The sequence below is a fragment of the Panthera tigris genome, chromosome F3 (assembly GCF_018350195.1).
Source record: "Panthera tigris isolate Pti1 chromosome F3, P.tigris_Pti1_mat1.1, whole genome shotgun sequence".
Taxonomy (NCBI): Eukaryota; Metazoa; Chordata; class Mammalia; order Carnivora; family Felidae; genus Panthera; species Panthera tigris.
The window spans coordinates 40,789,640-40,811,235 of record NC_056678.1 but is presented as its reverse complement, the minus strand read 5'-3'; the positions used below and the strand labels follow the sequence as shown (position 1 = coordinate 40,811,235).

Here is a 21,596-nt window from a genome sequence, read left to right as displayed (position 1 = left end):
TTTCCGTTGCCAAATTACATTGGATCTAATCGAAGGCATGGAGAACCCAAGGCAAGTGGGTTGCCTAAGGGCTAGAGGGATGGCCTTGGTACAAGTGGGGTATGACTGGGATCAAAGGAGAGTTTAGCAGACTTTGCTCTGAGCAGATACCTGGGGCTTTGTGTTAACCCCAAGGGACCATATCTTGGTTGGTTCTGGAAGGAGCCAATCCCTATGCTGAGGTGGAGGTGGCCCACCATGGCTCCTCACAGTTCTCGCCCCCAACCTATACCTACCCAGCTCTTTTTCTTCTTCTTTTTTGCATCAGCGTCCTTGCCACTGCCAATGCTGGAATGGCTGGTGATGCTGTTGAGGCTCGAGATGCTATCTGAGGAGTTCTGCCTCTTGATCCGGAGTTCTAGGGGCCACGAACAAATGGGAAGCACACACAGGGTAGATTTAAAGAAGACATGAGACTTAAGGCAAGTCTAGCTGCCAAACGTAGACGAGAAGGGTACCAACCAACTCCTACAGCCACATTTTTCATTTTCTGGATAATTTCTGTCAACGAGCATTTATGGAGTGCCAATCATGTTTCAACGTTAAAAACATGCTAAAGGTGTGCTCGCTTCGGCAGCACATATACTAAAAAAAAAAAAAAATGCTAAAGGTAAAAAAAAAGTAAGAATGTAAGTTAAGAAATGCTTCTTCTCCTCAAGACGCTTCCAGTCTAGTAGGATAAAAAGCAGTACACAGACTAATGAACTCAGCCTGATTAGGTCTGAGAAGGCCTAATGAAAGCTTGCTCTCAATACTTTGATGGAGACATCAACCTACTGCTTTTTTTTTAAGGAAACCCTACCCCCAATGTGGGGCTCGAACTCATCACCCCAAGATCAAGAGCCGCATGCGCACAGACTGAGCCAGCGAGGCACCCCTCAACGTACCATTTTTCGTGATTTTTCCCCTGTAATACTTGCCTGCCTGGTGCTCCAAGGCCAAGCATAACTAGCCACTGTCCTGCATTTAACCTAAATGAGCTTTCGTTTTCTTATCTGATGGGTAGAAAATCCTTTTAGCTCCCTGAGAAGGTTTGGAATGGCATAAAAAATGACCCACATTTCCACCACAGGGAAGGAAAAAGTTAACCAAGGAGGAAATGTTTGAGTCTTGAAAGAACAGAAGTTTTTCAGACAGGAACACTGGGAAAACTACTTAGGGCCAAAGAAAAAGTACATGCAGAGGCCCTGTGCAGGGCTCTGGCTTTGTTTTGTGGAACCTCAGGCAGACTGGAATGGGAAGCAGCACAGGGAGCACAGCAAGAGGTGGGGGTGGAGGTCAGGTTCAGGCCAGGTCAGGGAGAGCCCTGAATGCCTTTTTAAGGATATTTGCCTTTGTGCCATAGGTAATGAGCAAGAACAACAGAGATTTTGAAGCAAGGGCAAAATATAATCAGATTTTTAAAAATTATTATGCATTTCTGGTCATGGAGAGAGTGAGAAAATAAACCAGAAACTACCCACATCTTCACTGAACAGCTCTTGTTTCTAGAAGGACAGCTGCAAACATCTACTCAACTAGCTCCCTATCTCCGATCTAACCCTCCACTTCCTCTTTCAACAGGGTATCATAGTAAGTGCTATGAAAAAACAAATCTGCTGGCATCGTTCTACAGTAGGCAAGATGTTAACGTTGGAGGAGACTGGCTGTCCATTTCTTTGTAATTACAGGTGAGTGTGTGATTATTTCAAAATAAAAACGTTTTAAAAATCTGATTATATTTATATTTTGAAGGTAATGAAAAAAAGGAGGCCTAACAGGGCTAGATCTTAGAAACCTTGGTGTATTGCCTCTGTGTGTGTGTGTGTGTGTGTGTGTGTGTGTGAAAAAGGGTTTTTTTTTTTTTTTTTTGAGCACCTACTATATGCCTCACACCATGGTGAGCTCTTCTGATTTGATACAACAAACTTCTGGTTAGGGACTATGTCTATTTTACAGAAGTCAAGTAAAATAAGTACCAAAAATTATTAAAGTTTGAAAAATGGGGGTCCCTGGTGATTTTAGTGAAAGCAGTTTCGGTAGGATGATAGTAATGGAAGCAAATTAGAGTAGGGTTAGGTGAGAAAGGGGAGTGGAGGGTAAGTTGGTGAAGGAAGGAGTGAAGATTATAATTAGAAGGGATGTAGGTAGATACATCTTTTTTCTTCTCTAAAGATAAATGAGCCTTCAGCCGCATTATAAGCAGAGAGGAAGGAGTGAATGGGGAATAAGAGGTCAAAGATGTAGAAAAGTATGTGTATGTGTTCTGGGGACATCAATGCTAGGGGGAGCATCCCCAAGCATTAGATAAGGGATCCCTCTTGGCCAGAAAGGGCAGCCCCTTCTAAGGAAATGGGAGAAAAATAAGTAAGGATTAGATGAATATAAACTGATGGAGTGGGGGAAGAGTCCATGGAGTTCTTACTTGAAAATGTTTTATTTTCTTGATTAAGGAGGAGGCAGAGTCTATGTTCAGAGTGAGGCAGGTCAATGGTGGAATAAGGGGCTGGAGAACACTGATAGAAGTTGGGGATCACTGGGGCGCCTGGGTGTCTCAGTCCGTTGAGTGTCTTACTCTTGATTTCAGTTCAGGTCATGATCTCAGATTTATGAGATCGAGCCCCACATCGGGCTCTGTGCTGACAGCATGGGGCCTGCTTGGGATTCTCTCTCTCCCTCTCTCTCACTCATGTTCTTTCTGTCTCTCTCACAATAAAAATAAATAAACATTAAAAAAAAGAAGTTGGGGACCACTGATAGTGGACTAAAAAGGAAAACAGGCTGCAGGCAAGTTAGAGGACCATCCAAGTACCCTGGAAGCCTGCCTGGAGTCAGAGATTGCAGGATTTGGGGGCATCAGACCACTACTCATCTTGACTTTCTCTAGCAAACTTGACTGTTTGGTTGTTAAATGCCAAGGCTAACTTGTCATTTGAGCCCCATGTAACCCATGTGATCTTTGTCTCATTTGAAGAGTAGACTGCATCACCCTTGGAGAACAGAAAGGAGGATCAAATAAGAATATATATGTGTGTGTGTATATAAAAAGGTAAAGTGCTAACTTTTTTAAATTTATTTTTTAAAATTTACATCCAACTTAGTTAGCATATAGTACAATAATGATTTCAGGAGTAGATTCCAGTGATTCATCCCCTACATATAACACCCAGTGCTCATCCCAACAAGTGTCCTCCTTAATGCCCCTTGCCCATTCAGCCCACACCCCCCAACCCAAACCCCTCCAGTAACCCTCAGTTTGTTCTCTATATTTAAGAGTCTCTTATGTTTTGTCCCCCTCCTTGCTTTTATATTATTGTTGCTTCCCTTCCCTTATTAAAGTGCTAATTTTGGGGGCTTCATTTTGTAGAGCAGTTTTAGGTTCACAGCAAAATTGAAAGGAAGGGGCAGGGCTTTTCCATATCACCCCATGCCCCACACATGCGTAGCCTCCCCCACTCTCAGCCTCCCCCACCAGACGGATGCATTTGTTACAACTGATGAGTCTGCACAGACACATCATTATCAGCAGAGTCCACAGCTGACATGAGGGTTCACTCTTGAGGTTATACATTCTACGGGTTTGAACAAATACATTCACAGGTAGTCCCCGTTACAGTATCATCCAGAGTACTTTTGCTGCTCTAAAAATCCTCTGTGCTCCGCTTATTCACCCCTGCCTGCCCCCTGAGCAATCACTGATCTTTTCACAGTCTCCATAGCCTTGTCTTTTCCAGAATGTCACAGAGTTGGAATCATACAGCACGCAGCCTTTTCTCATCGGCTTTTTCTGCTTAGTAACGTGCGTTTGACACTGCTCCGTATCTTTTCATAGCTTGATAGCTCATTTCTTTTTAATGCTGAGTAATGTTTCATTGACTGGTTACAGCACAGTTCATTCATCCGTTCACCTACTGAAGGACATCTCAGTTGCTTCCGAGTCTTGGCAATTATGAATAAAGCTGCTATAAACATTCAGGCTTTTGTGAAGACATAAAATTTCAGCTCCTCTGGGTAAATACCAAGGAGTGTGACTGCTGGATCATATGGTAAGATTACTTTTAGTTTCTTTTCTGTTTTTTTTTTTAATGTTTTGTTTATTTTTGAGAGAGTGCAAGCAGGGGAGAGGGAGGCAAACAGGGAGAGGGAGGATCCAGAGTGGGCTCCGTGCTGACAGCAACAAGCCCGATGTGGAGCTTGAACTCACGAACTGTGCGATCATGACCTGAGCCGAAGTCAGACGCTCAACTGACTGAGCCACCCAGGTGCCCCTGGATTTACCTTTGGTTTCTTAAGAATAAAGTGCTCTTTTAATGATTGTCTTTGACGGCTCTTGGGCTCTGTCCTAAAGGTTCGGGGGAAGACCCACGGGGATTGCAGGTCTGCTCAACTCTCCCTCATCCCCAGGGATGGGAGGATCATGCCCCTGGCTCTGACCAGTCCAGAGCATCACACTGAAAGGCATCAAAGGGCCCGCACCTTCTAAAAACTTGATATGGGACCCAGCATATTATAGGCATAGGTAAAAATTTCCAATAACCCCATTCCTGTTCTCCTTCAACCTGAGGTTGGATGTCTTACCTTTGGGTGTGGTTTCTGAGGCATTGAGGGCTCCCTGAATGACTGCCTGTGCTTCAGAGTTCTTTTTCTTCAGAAAGTCTATGGTTTCTCGTAAATCCAGCAGCTCGGTGTCCTAGGAGAGATATGACAATAGTGTCATTCGTTGGGATTAGGAGCGCCTACTGTGCGCCAGGCAACAGGTGAGGCACTGGAATTCCACCAGACTTGATAGAGAAGGCAGGGGACGGGGGCAGTTGTGCTGAGGGGCGCGGTGAGAACTCAGGGTGACGGGAAGGGAGGGAGAACCTGGTGCTCAGGAGAGAGGGGGTGAGGTTAGCCTTAGCCTGTATGCCAGGAGAACTCCCAGCTCCCTTACCTTCTCCTCTGCTGTCTCTGCCAGGTGTCGGAGACGGGATGTCATATTCACTAGGCTCTGCTCGAAAGCTGCCACTAGATTAGCCTGAAATAAACATGTCAGGAGGTTCCTACGTTGCCTGAGGCTTGGGAAAAGAAAAGCCTATTATGGGAAGTAGTTTGAGCTGATATTCTGTGTCTCAGCACTGACCATTGCTAACAAACTTTTTGGTGATTTTTAAACATCGATTTCCCTGAGCAGACAAGGTGGAATTCAAACACCTTTCTGGCCTGAAGAGATTTCCTGGTGGGGACCAGCTTCCTGAATGATGACGAGGCACAGAGAGCATTAGGGTAGGGCAGGTTTTTGGAGGCTCTAGGAGACTTGGGTCCTGGTACCTATCATCACCAGAGGTGGGACTGTCCCTCGCTCTTCTGGGACATTCCTATTATCTTGGTTTAACTCTTCCGTTGTCTGGCGGACTGGCCCCCATGGGTCTAAATCACCTCCCAGCATAAACTGGTGCTTCCTTCCACCTCTGCTCTCAAGTGCCGTCTGTTCTTAACTCCATCCTGCGTCTCCTAGTTCCTGGTTTCTTCGGGCTGTCTTTGCAGGGCTGGAGAGGAGGAGCTCAGGAAACTTCAGGGGTATTCCACAGTTTGGCCACTAGATGTCAGGTGGATTTCATGAGGAGGAGGCTGGCTGGGGAGGGTGGAGCTAAGGCCACTAGGAGCAGGAGCTAGCCCTCCAGCCTTTGAGAAAGGTGCAGGAAATGAAGCAGGGGGCTAGGAATGGAGGAACAGCCATCACTGGAGGATATCTGACCAAGTCAGCGACCCTAGCCAGAAGTGACAGGCATATTTTGGGCAAGTCCTTCATCCAAAGCTCTAGGATGTATGTCTGTGACACCTGTCACTACCTGTGAGCCAATGATTCTCTCCCCCTGTTGGGCCAACTCTAGTTTATACGTATTGCCCTTGAAACATGCCTGGAGGCTTCTTTCATTTGACAGTGGCTGGAGGCAATCCCTTTGGGCCTGTGTGACCTGCCTCTTTCACACGCATGTACCCTGAATCTATCTAGGCCTGGGCTCCGTGGCAGACCTATGTCACGACCCTGAGCCGTTGACTTTCACCTACTGTACCAAACAGCGGTGCCTCCTGTTTTCGTGGCCTCAGGTTGCCTCTTACTCACTTCTCCACATCCCTGTGAACAGACTGCTTGGAGTCCCCAGACATCTACTCGTGGGAAACCCCAGGAACTGTCAGCTTCCTGTGTGCTGTCTTGGCGCATTGGGCCCTTTGCTCTGGATGGGCTTTCCTCTCATCTCCTACACAACTTCTCCCTCCTCTGGACCTTCCCTAACCCTCAACCTCACCAGGGTGCCTATAAGACCTGAAGGGTAAGCAGTGGTGCCAGAGAGAGGCGGGCACTTGGGAGAAGTAGAAGTGCCTTGCAGCCCTTCCCTGTCTAGGGTGTGTCCTCAGCGTGGGCTGCTGGGAAGTTACATGGAACACAACAAAAGCTCGATCAGGAATCAAGGGATCCTGCAGAGTCCTGGCATCACTGTCTCCTGCTTGAGGACGGGATTCCGACCCTCAACAGAAATCTGCGTCTCAAATTCAGAACCCGTCACGTCTGGCTATTTGTTCTCTCTTAGCCAAAGGGAACTTCCTGTTCGAAGAAAAATCACCTTCTAAATTCATTTTCTTGGCTTTCACCCAGCCTTGACAGCATGATGGCTGACAGATTCAGTGTAAATGAATCAGACACACTAATGTTCTCTGCCTCCCTGGCGTCTCTTCCCCCAGCATCTCCCAGATGTGAATTTCCTGGGGTGTGCAGGACGTGACCCAGGCCACTGGCCATGGTGGGTGGGGCACATGGGAAGGAAGCGACGGTTCTTGCTTGAATTGTAATTCTTATGGGTCTCCAAGAGTGGAAAACGGTGCTTGATATGGGCTTCAAACAAACTAGCAAGGGCACAACTTATTAGCTGAAGGTTTGGGAAAAGAGGATAAAGAGAATAATGAGCGTGGTGAGGGATCGGCTGCTGAAACGGGATGGAAACATGCAAAATCTTGGTAGAGAGTCTTCTACCTGATCCCAAGGAAGACCTCAGGCCTGACAGCTGGGTTCCCCAGAGAGGAAGGGACAAGAAAAAAACCCCAGAAACTACTGCGGAAATTGCAGACATGGTTACTTTTGTGTGAACACTTGGAAAGCTCCTGCAAATCCGGCTCAGCTGTTGTTTACAGCTTTGGGGGAAAATGGCTCTTATGTTCTCTGTTTGCAACTTGGTCACAGGGGAGAAACTACCACAGCCTAGGGAGAGGAGGTGGCTTCATTTCCCCCCATCTCACAGGGTAGAAAAACCAAGGCCTAAAGAAAGAAAGAAACTCATTCTTCTTGGATGGACGGAGGGCACGCTGAGGGCAGAGACAAAGAATCCTGGCTCCCAACCTAGAGCTCAGGTCATTTGTGCCACCTGCCCAAGGAGACTGCTAAGAAAAGGCAGTTGCGAGCGCAGCAGCCGGACTAGAACGAGAACTGTGTTTCTAAGTGGTGCCATGCTCACCCAGACAGAATGCTAACAGCCAGTTCTGTGCCCGCCCGGTTATGCGGTGTGAACAAAAACACGAACATACCCCAGGGCAGCAGCAAAAGAGTACCAAGGGTTCTATAATACATAACTATTTCTGTCCATGGCCAATGGCAAGGTTGTTCCCACCTCCATGCAGAACCACTGATAATCCTTTCTCTCTCTAGGGAGTTCAAAGACCACTGGGCACGAACATATCCATACCTATTCATTACAGTGGGGGAAAAACAGTTCTTTATAAAAATTGAGACTCTGAGGAAGGGAAGGCCAGTCACCAAATCCTCTGTTGTACAGCTATGAACGGGACCCACTCCCTTGGAATCTAAGCCCAGGGGATACCTTATGAGAGAATTCCCCTCCTTTGGCTGAACTTATCTGACTTACAGCCAAACTAACAGCCTGGGTCTTCCCCTACTTTATGGCACTCACATTGGCAGAGAGTTGAGATGTCAGGGTGGCCACTTTTTCCTGGGACGATTCCAGTTCCCTACGAAGCTTCCGGATTTGCTGTGAAAGGGAGAGAAATACAAACTTATGGTGGCAGAAGACGTCGGAGATCTGGAAGCAAAATGGGGTGCAGAGGTGTTAACAAGCCGAGACAAAGGCTTTGCACCCTACCTCAGATTGCATCCTTTCTTCAGCCTGAAGAAGGAGCACAGAAGGAGAGAAAGAGAGAAGGAGGTGGTTACTATGGAGGTGAAGAAGCCAGGCCCCAGTGGCAGGGCAGAGAACTTGAAGAAGCGTGACTCAGAGGTACGAAGAGGCTGAAACTCCGTTTCTTGGCCCTGGCCCCTCATGAGGTGAGCTGAGACCCTATACTTGGGTTCACATAAAAGATTTCTCTGGAGCTCATCTCTAGCCAACTCTGTCATTGCCAAGAAGGCTAGGAAATGAAACTCAGGTTGATCTGAAGGCTAATCCTTACTGCCACTAACTTGAAGGAGTGAAGAATTAGGGGCAAAATAAATGTAAGGCCCGAGTTACACCTCACAGCAAAATGCGGTGTGCCCAATCCCCCCCAGTAAACATCTGGTAAATTCTGTAGGCTATGAGGATCCTGGAGTCCTATAAACCTACCCCTCCCACCTTGCCACGGATGCTTCTCACTTAACCCTGGCACAGAATGGGCTCTATCATAAGGGGACTATCGATTTTTCAAAGGAGGGGAACAAAAGGCACCAGAGTTGCTCAGGAATTGGTGGTGAGGCCATAGGGACCACTGAGGAACCGATGCACAACCAAGCAATCCGAGCTCCAGGCGCCTCCCCCGACCCACCCCAGATCCATAAGGCATAATGAATAGGTAGCAGTGCCCTGCCCCCCCGCCCCCCTCCTCGACTAGTTACCCACCCAACACAGGTCCTAGGGAGCAGAGCAATGGTAGGAGACAGGGGATGAGGGAGGAAGAGAAGTAACGCTCTTACTGAGGAGTAAGTGGAGGAGGCACTGGAGGCCAGGGACAGCACTGAGCCGTGAACTGAAAGAGAAGCAGAACACAGAGTTAACAGAGGGCTCCAGGGATAAGGGGTTTCAGGGCAGAGCCCTAAGGCAGGAGTCTGGATTCTGACTCTGGAGGGCATCTGGAGCAAACAGGTTGGTTATGACAACAGCCCAGAGCAAGCAGGTGTCTGCTGAGGAGGCGAGGTCCTGAGCAGAGCTAGCCTCCTCCCTCGGGCTACATTTTTCTGGCAGCCTGGGGATGGCGGGCCCTTGCTCAACCTGCTCCGAGGGGCACGAGGGTTCAGGGAGAGGGAAAGGAGATCTTCGTGGATAGGCGTCATCTTATCTTCTCAGCTCTGGGGACCGGACCGTTCAGATGAAAACCGTACTGAAGTATAAAATACTCGTTCTGATGATTCAATAGCCCTACTGACACAACTACAGCAGCTTCTGCAAGGATGCCTCCAGGCTGAGCGTCCTGCAAATAACAACCGGAAGTCTGCTCTCTGGTAAAGCCCCATCTTCCAGGCTCTGACCATGCACACCCAGATCATCACAAACAACCACAGGGCCCTCCTTGAAGCTAAACTTTGGAACTGTTTTTTTTTTTTTTTTTTTTAAGTAGACTTCACGCCCGCCCAGCGCAGAGCCCAACGCGGGGCTTGAACTCACGACCCTGAGATCAAGACCTGAGCTGAGATGAAGAGTCGGACGCTCAACCGACTGAGCCACCCAGGCACCCCATGGAACATTCTTCAAAGAGGAATGAGATGCCGAGTTCTTCCTCAGGATTTAAGACCTACCATTATGCCCCTTGATCTTGTCACATACTCTGAGAGACTGTGGGGGAGAAAGACCACTGGGGGAACGAGGAGGGTAGGAGCTGCAGTTTTCCGAGCGCTCCGAGGGGTACCATGTAACCCTTCCACGCTCCATTTCCCGCCCCCAGCCCCAATGGCAAATGCTCCATCCCAAAGCCCCAGCGCCAGACGGTGCCACCCAAGGTTTCTGGGCCCCCAGACCCTTCAAAGGGATGGGAAGAAAGAACTGAAATGGCCCGAACTCGATGTTCTGTGAATCATGTACGTGTGTGTGGTGGTGGTAGTGGAGGTGGTGGCAGGTGAGGGGGCCCAGCAGAGCTGGAATGAGCGTGAACCGCGCTGGCATGAAGTCTCACCGTCGTCCGTGGGGTCTCGGAAGGATCCTGACCGAATCATCCCCTTGGGTCTCTCGGCCAGGGACAGGGTGCTCCCCATTTGGGAGCCGCTGTACAGCTCGAAGGCCGCCTCGTGGGTGGGGATGCTGTTGGAGCGGGTGATTCTTGGCGTGGTGGCCGCAGTGGGACTCACTGGAAGGACAGAGGGGAGGGGGACAGGGGAGGGAGGGGGAGGGCAGGAGAAGAGGCAGGGTCATCAGCTCTCTGGGTCCCTTGGGAAATGGAGCACCAGGAGCATGGGAGGCAAATGGTGAGAGGGCAGGAGAGGAAGGGCGAGGTGGGGCAGTGGGAGTGTGCAGGCAGCTGGGGGTTAGGGGTGGGGTCTCTCCCGGGGAGATCGAGCCCTAACGGAGAAGGACCCTGCTGTCGGGAATAAAGGGAGAACAGCGTTTCCTATTTTAAAGACCTTCCCTCAGCCCTGCCCGGGAACTGTCGCTTTTCTGAAACCTTCACATCACTTGAAAGTGACGATGAAAATGGGATGTCGTGGTTCCGTAAAATACACCTGGCAGCTTGGGAGGACTAAGAATTCGGGCCAAGACTCAGATCTGAATGATGACAAAGAGGCAGCTAGAGAAGGGGGCCAGGCCATGGGCTCCGATGGGCTCGGCATTATGGGAGGGAGCGAGACTCTCCCCACGAGCCGCGTCGTCCCAGGCCACTGGTCGGTTCTGACGCAGCGAGAAACACAGCCCTCTCTGCCCAGCATCCGGCTGGAAGGTCAGATGGATGGAGCTCAGGTAAAGTCTCCTAGAATCTGCTTTGAAGCTGGGCTCCGCTGAATCCCTGCCGATTGCAGGACCTGCTCCCCTCTGTCCCTCCCGTGTTGGGGTTACAGCCTCCCAGGGTTCACTCCCACAGGCACCTCCCCTTGGCTACTCTTTTGCCTCCACACAGGCAGGTGGATGTCTAGTCTCTCCATAAAGACCTGTGCGGAAGATTTCGCACCTCTCTCGGCCCTCTCGAATACGTTAAGGCGATCACGGTTTAGCCCAGCCCCTTCATCCTGCAGCACTAACGCATTTCCTCTTCTTTGGTCCTCAGTGGAGATGGAGAACAAGCTGGCCCCGTCCTCCATTTAATGGCCCTTCGGTAACCAGATGACCCTGCCTTAGAAATCATTCCCTCCTGTAGGCGAAATGATCTTAATTCCTAGTTTTTCCTCAAATTGCCCGCAGCCATCCCACAGGCATGTTCCAGGTCCTCATTTTCCCTTACTGCTTTCCTTCACTCAGCTGAGACAGGAGGTGGATTTAGAAAGACACAGCAAACGACAAGCCTGTCCTGGGCTCGTTCTAAAGGGGTTCCCATTGAGCCAATCACGGCATGCTGCTTCCCAGAGCCAGGGCTGGTGAGCTCCTGTGCCGTGGCCAGGCCTCCACCTGAAGCTTCTTTGCCTCCCTGCCTCTGAATCAGCCGTCTCTTCCTTCTTTCCTAGCTTTCCTTTCTCCTTAGGCTTTAGAAAGGGTGTAGCCAGGACGTGTCTCCACCAGCTCTGCCTTCAGGGCTAGGATGGTCCTGGATCAGCCACAGCAGCCGGGGAGCCTGCACTTTTCTGAGTTTGGAGGCAGATTCCATCGTTTGCAATCAACAACTGTCCCTTCCTTCTTCTCCACCAGCCCGGCATTTTAGTATCGCAGCCCCGAGTGTGGCAGCTCCTTTCTGGCAACGACTGCCTGCTTCTTGCACTAGTTTGATCTCCGGGCCTCGGTCTGTGGCTTTTCCACGCCATCATTCAGACTCTCTGATGCTACAAGGACCCTTACAGCTTGTGCCCAGGGGCAACTTTTCAGTTTAAGGATCTTGGAGCACTTTGCCTTCAATCTGATTTTGGACGGATAAACTGAGGCACCACGAAGCCACCCAGTGCGGTGGGAGTTAAATACGAGACGAACCCTAAAGTCCAGCTGCCTTGCCTCACACTGCAGGGTGACCCCTGCTTCATCCCATGCCACAGTGAGTGACCGGAAACACTGACCTATGTTGGTAAGCTGGCCCTTTGCACTCAAGGACATGGAGAGTGCAGGGGGGGAAGGCAGCTCTGACTGGTCGTCGGCTTCGGGCAGCCCACCAATGGTATGGGAGTGTCGCCTCTCCTTGGTCTCCTCCTGGGACTGAAGCTGGTACCTGCAGGACAGAGCAGAAGAACTCAGCCCCGGCAACCACAAAGTGATGTCAGAGGTTTGGTTGGTGTGGAGGTTCTGGACGCAGGACAAGGGAAAGAGGGGGCAGACAGAACTGCCTAAGGAGTGAGGGAGCAAGAGACGAGGTGACATCCTGAGGTGGCGACTGAAATGATGGAGGGGGCGTGACAGCCTCTTCCCGGGAGCTCAGGACAGAGCTTTACGACTCCATACGTGGGCTTCCACAGAGCAGGAGTCACCTAGCTGAAGAACTCAGGGCTGCAGAATTGGTGGAGGACCAGGGTGTCCTGCTCTTCCCCATCTCAGTGACCCCAGAGGCGGCCTGTCCTCCCACCGGTTTACTTTGGGGGAGGAAAATTACAGAGAGGAAGTTTAGTCAGGACTGGGGACAGCACAGGCCGGGACAGGTAAGGGTAGGTAGGATTCCCATGTGCCAACCTGCTTCCTCTCTGTCACCAAAAAAGAACTCTGGCTATAAAGTTGACTCACACATAATACTAAGCTTGGGTAGGGCGCGAGGAGGCATTCGCACAGGCACCACACACAAAGAACTCGGCTAAAAGGGACACTAAATTCATGACCGGGACTTAGGACGGGTCAAGTTACAGTTTTTCCCAAAGACCAGGATCCGCAGATAGAGGGAAGGAAAAACACATTTAAGGGTTACCTGAGCCCTTTCTTGGGAAGAGTGTTCCGATCCCGCTGATTGCTGTGCAGAAAAAAGAGAGAGAGAGGCATGTGGGTCCATCTTAGAAACTAGAATTTGGGACCACAGGTTTACAGGATGCAACACCTACCACAGGACATCAAACTGCAAACCCCTTTATCTCTATAAACAAAATAAGACAGTTGCAGTCTTCCTCTGTGCTTACAACTTGAGAAATTCACTTGAAATATGAAGTGTTTATGTCTGCTCAGGAATCAGGATGTGGTTAGCTACCTAAAAGATCACATTAAGGTGTGATATAATAGACATCAGTCTGGCCTAAAAAGCAAAAGCTTTGGATGACAGGTTAAACTACTTGTGAAATCTTGGAAAAGCCACTTAATGTCTGTGCACTAGTGTCCCCAGTGTACAATTATCAGAGTGATAATAATAATAATTTATCAGCACAGTAATTTGAAACTCCCACGTATCTCCTGGAGGTGTTGTGAAGCACATGAAATTACTTACCGTACGTGAAAAAAATTTTCAAAGTCACAGACCGGCAATCAAATACAGGACGGTGTTACTAATGGCGACATGAGCCCGAGCCATAGGGACAGACCCAGGTTCAGTTGTGTCTCTCTATCCACCTACCTGTCCAATTGCCCAGTTCTGGGGCTTCCACTCCAGGTCAGCTCTTCCGTCTCTTCCTCTGGGGGTGCAGCAGGGGGGGCCGGGGGGGTGGGAACAGGGGTACTGCTGGGGAAGGCACTGGGCAGGCTCATTGGCATCTGGAGGGACTCCATGCTCCTGTGCAGGCCTGAGAGTTTGGGGTACATGCGGGTCTCTTTGGGGACACTGAAACCACTCATTAGCTCCAGGCCCTGGGAGAAGCTGGCTGAGTTAATATTGAGAATGGGTGCTGGACTAGGGGTGAAGCAAGAAGGGAGAGGGCTCCCGGTTGCTGAGCTTGTAGGATGCAGATCTGGGACCTTTGAAGCGTGGGCCTCACTCGTCGATGGCAGATCCAGACTGTTGGAGTTGACCTTGTCTAGGTTGGCTAGGGAGGGTGGCTTGACAAAGCTCTTAGCTGTGGCCCTGAGGGAAGCGAAAATTAAATAAAGTTTTCAGAATAACAGAGTGACAGAAGCAAGAGGCAGTCTTCATGAGGGGGACAGCACATGCACGTGGGAGACACAGGTGGATTTACACACAGATGGACTTACATACAAAGATACGTGTAAGTAAACCCAGAAAACCCACTCGTCCGAGGTTAAGGGTTGGTCAGGGAATAGGATAAACGAGGTGAGTTTTGAAAGAGGGAGAAGGAACTTGGCATACAGGGGAGTGGAGGGGAAAGAGCCAGGCAAAGGTCCAGAGGCGACAGTGGGTAGGTAGGCCAGGCCTCACTTGGTCTAAGGAGTACAGGCATGTGTCAAAGAAAGAGCAGAGGGACGGGGAAGAAGCTGCCCAGTTCGGGTACCTGAGAGGGGTTGGTGGCAGTTCTGCCAACTTGGTGGCTGGGGGGTGGCTGGCTTGGTTCTTCGGAGTACTCTCTGGGGAGCCAATGCTCTTCAGGGAGATGTTGTCTGAGTCCAAGGCCACCGCCTTGGCTTTGGCTTTCTCCTTTTCCCTATCGGTCTGATTGACAGGGGCTGGAGTGGTCCGCCCACTGGCCACCTTGGAAGGCTCCTTCAGTCTGGAGGGTGTAAGGCCCCCCTGCTTGGTGCTAAGAAGGCTGGGGTCAATGCTGCTGCTAACAGGGCGAGGTCCGCCCCGCCCACCGGTCACGCTCATAGAACTGGACTTGGCTGGCCGGGGCAGGCTTCGGTACTGGATGTTGGAACGGGCGCCAGGAGCCAGGAATCCGGGCTCTGCGCTGTTGGACACATCTAGGCTGGTCTTGCGTCCATTCACGGGCTTGACAGGGATGCCCGAGGACTTCTGGATTTTACTGAGAGTGGCCGAACCCCCGGTCTGCATGACAGTGGCTGTGCCTGTGGCAGGAGGAGGCTTCTTGTAGCCAAAAGATCCCGAAGTGGAGGGGCGAGCAATGCCCGAGGGAGGCTTCTTAGCATCACTCAGGCGATCCCGGCCGGCGTCAGAGGAGGAGCGCTGTAGCCCGGTGTTCTTCACTGCAAGTTTACCCTTGTCCGTAGCTTTGCCTTCCGGTTTGCCTGTAAGAGGGCGGGAAATGAGGTGAGAGTGGCTGAAACTGGCCCATAGCTTGGCAATGTCCCGGCAAATCCCTTTCTTTCCCTCCATGGGAAAAGGACACATTGCCAAAGTACTATAGAATTTTAGAGACTGGTAAGCAGGTACCATGTAGGCTGATGAAATTTCTCGCCAGAGGAAGGAGACCGGGTAGGAGCGGCCTCAGGGTGTTTTTCATTTGTTTGTTTTGCTTTTTGTTATTTTCTGCTTCTAGAAAATACAGCAGGAGCGCCTGGGTGGCTCAATCAATTAAGCGTGTGACTCTTGATTTGGGCTCAGGTCGTGATCTCCCAGTTCATGGGATCAAGCCCCGTGTTGGGCTCTGTGCTGACGGCGTGGAGGCTGCTTGGTTTTCTCTTTCTCCCTTTCTCTCTACCCCTCCCCAGCTTGCTCACACCAGTGCGTGCGTGCTCTGTCTCTCAAAATAAATAAAACTTAAAAAAAAAAAAACCAAACGACCCACTCCCATTACAGTAGGAATGTAAATGGGAAATTACATGGGAATTACATGGGAATTTGGTGAAAATGGCAGAGGCAACCACAAAGGTTAAGAAAGAAGTGCATCTAACAACTGGCCAAGGAAGGACAAAAAGGAGGGGCTACAAACAGCCGAGATTATGGCCACACCTCCTGGTAAGGAGAGACTGGAAGGAAATGTCAATTAAGGCGAAAAGTTACCCAAGGGGCCAACTTTGGGAGCAATGCAATTCTGATTTTTTGTTTTCTTGGGACCTCACGGGGAGGCCAAGCAAGTACCTTGTGAAGAAGTACGCCAGCCAAAAGTCTTGGGAGAGGAAAGAAAGACAACCAATGGGAAGTACCTAAAGGCAGGTCAAACTAGTCTCTGAACATAACATACTCCTGCCTCTCCCTCTTATTAGCTGTATGGTTTGGGCTCTGCCACCCCTTTTTGTTTTTATTTCTACATTCATAAAATGGAAATAGTAATACCTATCTTCCCTACCTCACAGGACTGTTGTTAAAGCACTCTGTAGATGTTTACTACCATCCTGTGGGTTAATGACCTTAAGAAGAGGAGCAGCCAAAGAAAGAGGACTTTGCCCTCGTCCCTTCCTTTATTCCGGGCTCACCTGCGACTTTGAGGGCACTCTGGGCTGTGTGAGTGATGGGGGAAGTGACAGCCACCGGTGGGGTCTTGCCCTTCTTCAGGGAACCAGGATGTCCCAGGCTGACAGGCTTTTTCAGTTCTCCAACCTTGGATGAATCATCACAGCTTTCGGGCCGCTCTCTCCGCCACTTAGAAGTCCCAGGTTCCATCTTCAGGCTACCACTGTCGTACTCCAGTTTTTTGGGGGCCTTCTCCTCTGATTCACTGAACCAGCTCAGCCCGCTTTCTGCCAGCGAGCGCTTCTCTGAGTCTGTGCGGAGCTGAAGAGGAGAACAGAAAAAGCAGAGTGAGACCTGAGGGTCTTGGGGATGGAAACAAGGAGGCTGAGGGGATTTATTTTGGTTGCTGGGTGGCCCTGCTCGTTCTACAGTGTTGTCAACCCAGGGTTTCGACCTATACCTCTCGTGTGCCAGAGAAAAGACATCCTGTGTGTTTCAGGGCTTCTTTTTCTTCTCTGGTCGGAACAGAGATGTATCACTCCAAGTAGGCGTGGCCACTAATACAGGTGTTACTAGGACCACAGCTAAGACTGCTTGGTAGCCTCAGGTTTCCTTTGGCCAGCTCTAAAAGGACTTGGCCAAAGGCACACGGGAAGAGATCCCACGGGCTGGGTGAGTGTATGTGCAAACGTGTACCCAGGCGTTGCTGTCTGCCCTGTGGTTCATCTCGACATAGTGGCCCGGGTGTTTGCAAGCTCACGTACCACTATTGTAGAGTTCCTGCGAGAAGCAGTGGGAGTAGTTGGGAGGGAGTTGAGGGAGGAGCTGGCATTGAACTCTTCTGAGCTGAGGTTGTCCGAGGCATCACTGAGCCCACTGCTGATGGAGCTGCTCTCATCCCAGCTGCGGGACAGGAGATAAAGGTTAGCAGTTAAAACAGAAGCCAAGGCAAGAAATAAACTTTTCATATTGATGGGAGAAATGGCTCTATTCCAGTATATAGACTGGCCAAGAGGAGAAAGCTTGAAGGTTAGTCCTGGGTTTGCCAGTAACTTGAAGTATACTTTGGCGATGTTCTTTTATAAAAGGAAAGCACTCTGTCTTTATCTGGCAAAAGAAGACGTTACATCTCCTTAACAGAAAGGTATACTGTGAAGACAAGGTAATTCTTAGATCAATCTAATTATACAAACCAATTTCCTCTCCCTGTCGACGTCTTCCAATCTTATAACAACCATATCTTTGTTCATTTCTGGACGTGTTCTCCAAGTATTTTCCCTCTCTTTTCTAAATGTTTCCATACCTGGTAACGAGGGCCAGAAAAAGATTTATCTTTTTCAGGACCCCTTAGACCTATCGTTTCTCACTGTTCCTCTGCTTATACGGTTTCCGGATCCTGGGATCAGGTTTTGCTTCTAAGCAGCATGTACCTCTCTGCTGATAAATGAGCCGCACTTAAGGTGCTGTGGCCAAGCAGAAGCACCAAATTTGTGCCGAACGGTTTCATCTTTCTGGCAATTGCTCAGAACATCAGATTTGTGGTAGCTGGGAGAGACCGTGGTTGAACATCTGCATATCTGCCATGCCTTTCCATAAAGAACCCTAGTCCATACACTAAGTGACACTAATACAGGCTTCTTCATCTCTTTGGAACTTGGATTCTACAACATTCCCTTAGCTGTTCATTTCTGCGTTTAACAACTTCTGCAGTTAGAAAGTTAATTCTTACCCTGTAAACGAAATAGGGTCCTCTACCATTGTTACCTACTTTCTTTTGTTCTCTCCTTATTTGCTATTCCCAAGCTTTATTTTTTTTTAAAGCTTATTTATTTATTTCGAGAGAGACAGAGACAGCGTGAGCAGGGGAAGGGCAGAGAGAGAAGGAGAGAGAGAATCCCAAGCAGGCTCCGTGCTGCCAGCACAGAGCCCCATGCAAGATTCAAACTCACAAAACTGGGAGATCGTGACCTGAGCTGAAACCAAGAGTCGGGAGCTCAGCCGACTGACCCAGCCAGGGAGCCCCCTCCACGCCCCGCAAGCTTCTTCTTGATCACACATTATTTTCTGAGTTCAAAATCTGTCTCCTACAACCTTTCTTCAAAGGTCCTGTTTTCTAAGCCTTTCACCACTTCCTTCTGGATCCTAAAAAGTCCCTCTGATTTCACTCAAGTTTTAGAGCCCAAAGCTGAACATGGACTTCAGGAAGACTGCAGTAGGAAAGCATCTGTTTGTGCCTGTAGGGATCATTCTCCAAATCGTTGCATCTGTGTTCACAGGTTTGTTTATCAGTTTTGCGTGTGTGAAGGACTAAGAGGCTGGTATCTGGAAAATTTTTCCTTTTTGCTTTAGTTTGAGTTTCAGATCATGGAACAAAAGTCAGACGTACAAGTCAGCTAAGTTCTTGGCCCAGATTTCAGCTGGCCTCCCTCTAATTTATTTGCTGGGAATAGGAAAGTGGGTGGTTTGGACATTTGGCTTGGTTGCTCTGTACTGATTAATCCAAATACATTGAGAAAGAGCAAAGAAAGAATGGGGATTAGAACACACTACAGAGTGATTTCGGTTTTCTTGCTATGAAATATAGCCATTATTAAAACAAGCAACCTCTTTTTTTCTCCACTCGCGACATATATTAATCCCACGTTTGTCTTGGGCTAAGATATCACAGCCCCCATTTTGTAGAGAAAGAATACTGGGGAGGAAAGATCAGTTCTGGCTTTCTGATCCTATCAGCTCTTCTGGGTCAAGATAAGATCTCTGGCAAGCAAACAAACAAACTATTCACTGCCTGTTCTCCTGGGTCAAAGACAGAGGAAGCCTGGAGTACTGAACCTTCCGTCTGAAATTAATTATTGGTAATGAAGGTCTCGGAGTGGAGAAAATTCTTACGGAAGGGCTCTTGCAAAAAGACTAGGGCTGCTGTGGTCCACCAGTCTAAAAGAAACCCTTCCTTTGCCCTACATTTATGGAAAGCCTTAATACTAAAAATAAAGACGGGGAGTGTATCTTCTCAGAGAGGGTTCAAGTCCTCCTTGCCCATTCCTCCCAATTCACAGACCTTTCCTTTAAGTTTATTTATTTATTTTGAGGGGAGGGGCAGAGAGAGAGGGAGAATCCCAAGCAGGCTCCGTGATGTCAGCACAGAGCTGGACGCAGGGCTTAAATCTCAAGCTGTGAGATTATGACCTGAGTCCAAATCAAGTTGGATGCTTAACCAACTGCCATCCGGGTACCCCTCACTTTTACTTTTTTTTTTTAAATTTTTTTTCAACGTTTTTTATTTATTTTTGGGACAGAGAGAGACATAGCATGAACGGGGGAGGGGCAGAGAGAGAGGGAGACACAGAATCGGAAACAGGCTCCAGGCTCCGAGCCATCAGCCCAGAGCCTGACGCGGGGCTCGAACTCACGGACCACGAGATCGTGACCTGGCTGAAGTCGGACGCTTAACCGACTGCGCCACCCAGGCGCCCTCACTTTTACTTTTAAAGTAACCACTGTTAACAGTCTCTTGTGCTTCCTTCAAGAATATCCCTATGCGGGGGGCACCTGGGTGGCTCAGTCGGCTGAGCATCCGACTTCGGCTCGGGTCATGATCTTGCAGTTTGTGAGTTCGAGTCCCGCGTCGGGCTCTGTGCTGACAGCTCAGAGCCTGGAGCCTACTTCAGATTCTGTGTCTCTCCATCTCTCAGCCCCTCCCCTGCTCATGCTCTGTGTCTCTTTCAATAATAAATAAATGTTAAAAAAAAATTAAAGAATATCTCTATGCGGGGCGCTTGGGTGGCTCTGTGGGTTAAGCGTCCAACTTTGGCTCAGGTCACGATCTCAGAGTTCATGGGATCGAGCCCCACATCGGGCTCTGTGCTAACGGTGTGGAGCCTACTTGGGATTCTCTCTCTCTCTCTCTCTCTCTCTCTCTCTCTGCCCCTCTCCTGCTCATCTCTCTCTCCCTCCCTCTCAAAATAAACATTAAAAAAAAAAAAAAAGAATATCCCTATGCTTCTGTCTTCTAGCCTCTTGCTTTCTGGATCTGCTGAATAGCTGACATTATGGGGCCACAATTCATCATCCTGGTTCTCTTTACCAGGCTCTTTTAAAAAAATTTTTTTATTGCTTTTTTAAAATGTTTATCTTTGAGAGAGAGAGACCAAGCACAAATGGGGTAAGGGCAGAGAGAGAAGGAGACACAGAATCCAAAGTAAGCTCCAAGCTCTGAGCTATCAGCACAGAGCCTGACACGGGGCTTGAACTCAAGAACCTGGAGATTATGACCTGAGCCGAAGTAGGTGGCTTAGCTGACCGAGCCACGCAAGTGCTCTCTTTACCAGGCTCTTAAGCTAGAACGTCAGTCTTTCTCTAGTTGGTTTACTTTCTTGTTTTAATGAAATATCTCTTCTAGTAGGTTTCAATAGATGCTTGGGAAGCAAACTTGGTAAGATCTGACACAGTATAAAGTATCTTTATTCTATTTTTACATGTGAAATTTTGGCTAGCCATAGAATTCTAAACTGAAAGTAATCTCTAAGGATTTAAAGGCACCGCTCCATTGTCTGGCCTCTATTGTTGCCATTCTGATTCCTTGTCCTTAATATGTGACCTATTTCTTTCTAGAAAGCTTAGCATCTTCCCCGGTGTTCTAAAATATCATTAATGACATGCCTTGGTGTGGGCTGATTTTTATCCATTGAGTTAGATACCTTACTGGGCCCTTATAATCCAGAAATTTTCATGAATTATTTCTTAAATTTTTTTTAATGTTTCTATTTATTTTTGAGAGACAGAGAGAGACGGGGGAGGGGCAGAGAGAGAGAGAGAAAGACACAGAATCTGAAGAGGCTCCAGGCTCTGAGCTGTCAGCACAGAGCCCTATGCGGGGCTCAAATTCACAAGCCGTGAGATCATGACCCGAGCCGAAGTTGGACGCTTAACCGACTGAGCCACCCAGTCGCCCTGCGTGAATTATTTCTTTGATGACTTTCTCCTCTCCATTTTTTTAGTTCTCTCTTCTACAATGTCTATTATTCAGATGATACGTTTTGAGGCTGATACTCTTGATTTTCTTTCTTATTTTCCAGCACTATATATATTTATTTTTTAACTCTACTTTTGGGGCAGCGGCCTCAATTTTATCTTCAGTTTCCTCCATTAAAATGTTCCTTTCTGCTATCATATTTAAAATTTTAAGAGTACTTTAAAAATAGTATATCATTCTTTCTTTCAAGGATGCAGTCTCTTCTCTTAACTCTCAAAGATATTCATTCACCAATTTATTCAGAGGGGCAGGTTTATAATCTCTTTGTATAGTGTCTGGTTCCAAGTAGCTTCTTTCTGTTTGT

At 48.7% G+C, this 21,596-nt stretch overlaps 1 protein-coding gene across 6 annotated transcripts in view; it reads right to left on the bottom strand.

Moving 5' to 3' along the window:
* NAV1 (neuron navigator 1) overlaps window positions 1-21,596 on the bottom strand; it is a 243,928-nt gene that overhangs the window by 14,518 nt on the left and 207,814 nt on the right. For 2 of the 6 annotated variants that reach the window (XM_042976520.1, XM_042976525.1), the window contains 13 exons: window positions 17,025-17,163; window positions 16,284-16,581; window positions 14,462-15,155; window positions 13,633-14,076; window positions 13,000-13,041; window positions 12,167-12,315; window positions 10,150-10,320; window positions 8,957-9,009; window positions 8,151-8,174; window positions 7,962-8,039; window positions 4,952-5,035; window positions 4,597-4,708; window positions 276-397 (listed from right to left, as the gene is read on the bottom strand). In XM_042976520.1, coding sequence (XP_042832454.1) covers window positions 276-397; window positions 4,597-4,708; window positions 4,952-5,035; window positions 7,962-8,039; window positions 8,151-8,174; window positions 8,957-9,009; window positions 10,150-10,320; window positions 12,167-12,315; window positions 13,000-13,041; window positions 13,633-14,076; window positions 14,462-15,155; window positions 16,284-16,581; window positions 17,025-17,163 — 2,410 coding nt within the window. The remainder of the gene's footprint in view (window positions 1-275; window positions 398-4,596; window positions 4,709-4,951; window positions 5,036-7,961; window positions 8,040-8,150; window positions 8,175-8,956; window positions 9,010-10,149; window positions 10,321-12,166; window positions 12,316-12,999; window positions 13,042-13,632; window positions 14,077-14,461; window positions 15,156-16,283; window positions 16,582-17,024; window positions 17,164-21,596) is intronic. The other 4 variants (XM_042976521.1, XM_042976522.1, XM_042976523.1 and 1 more) reach the window with 2 other exon arrangements.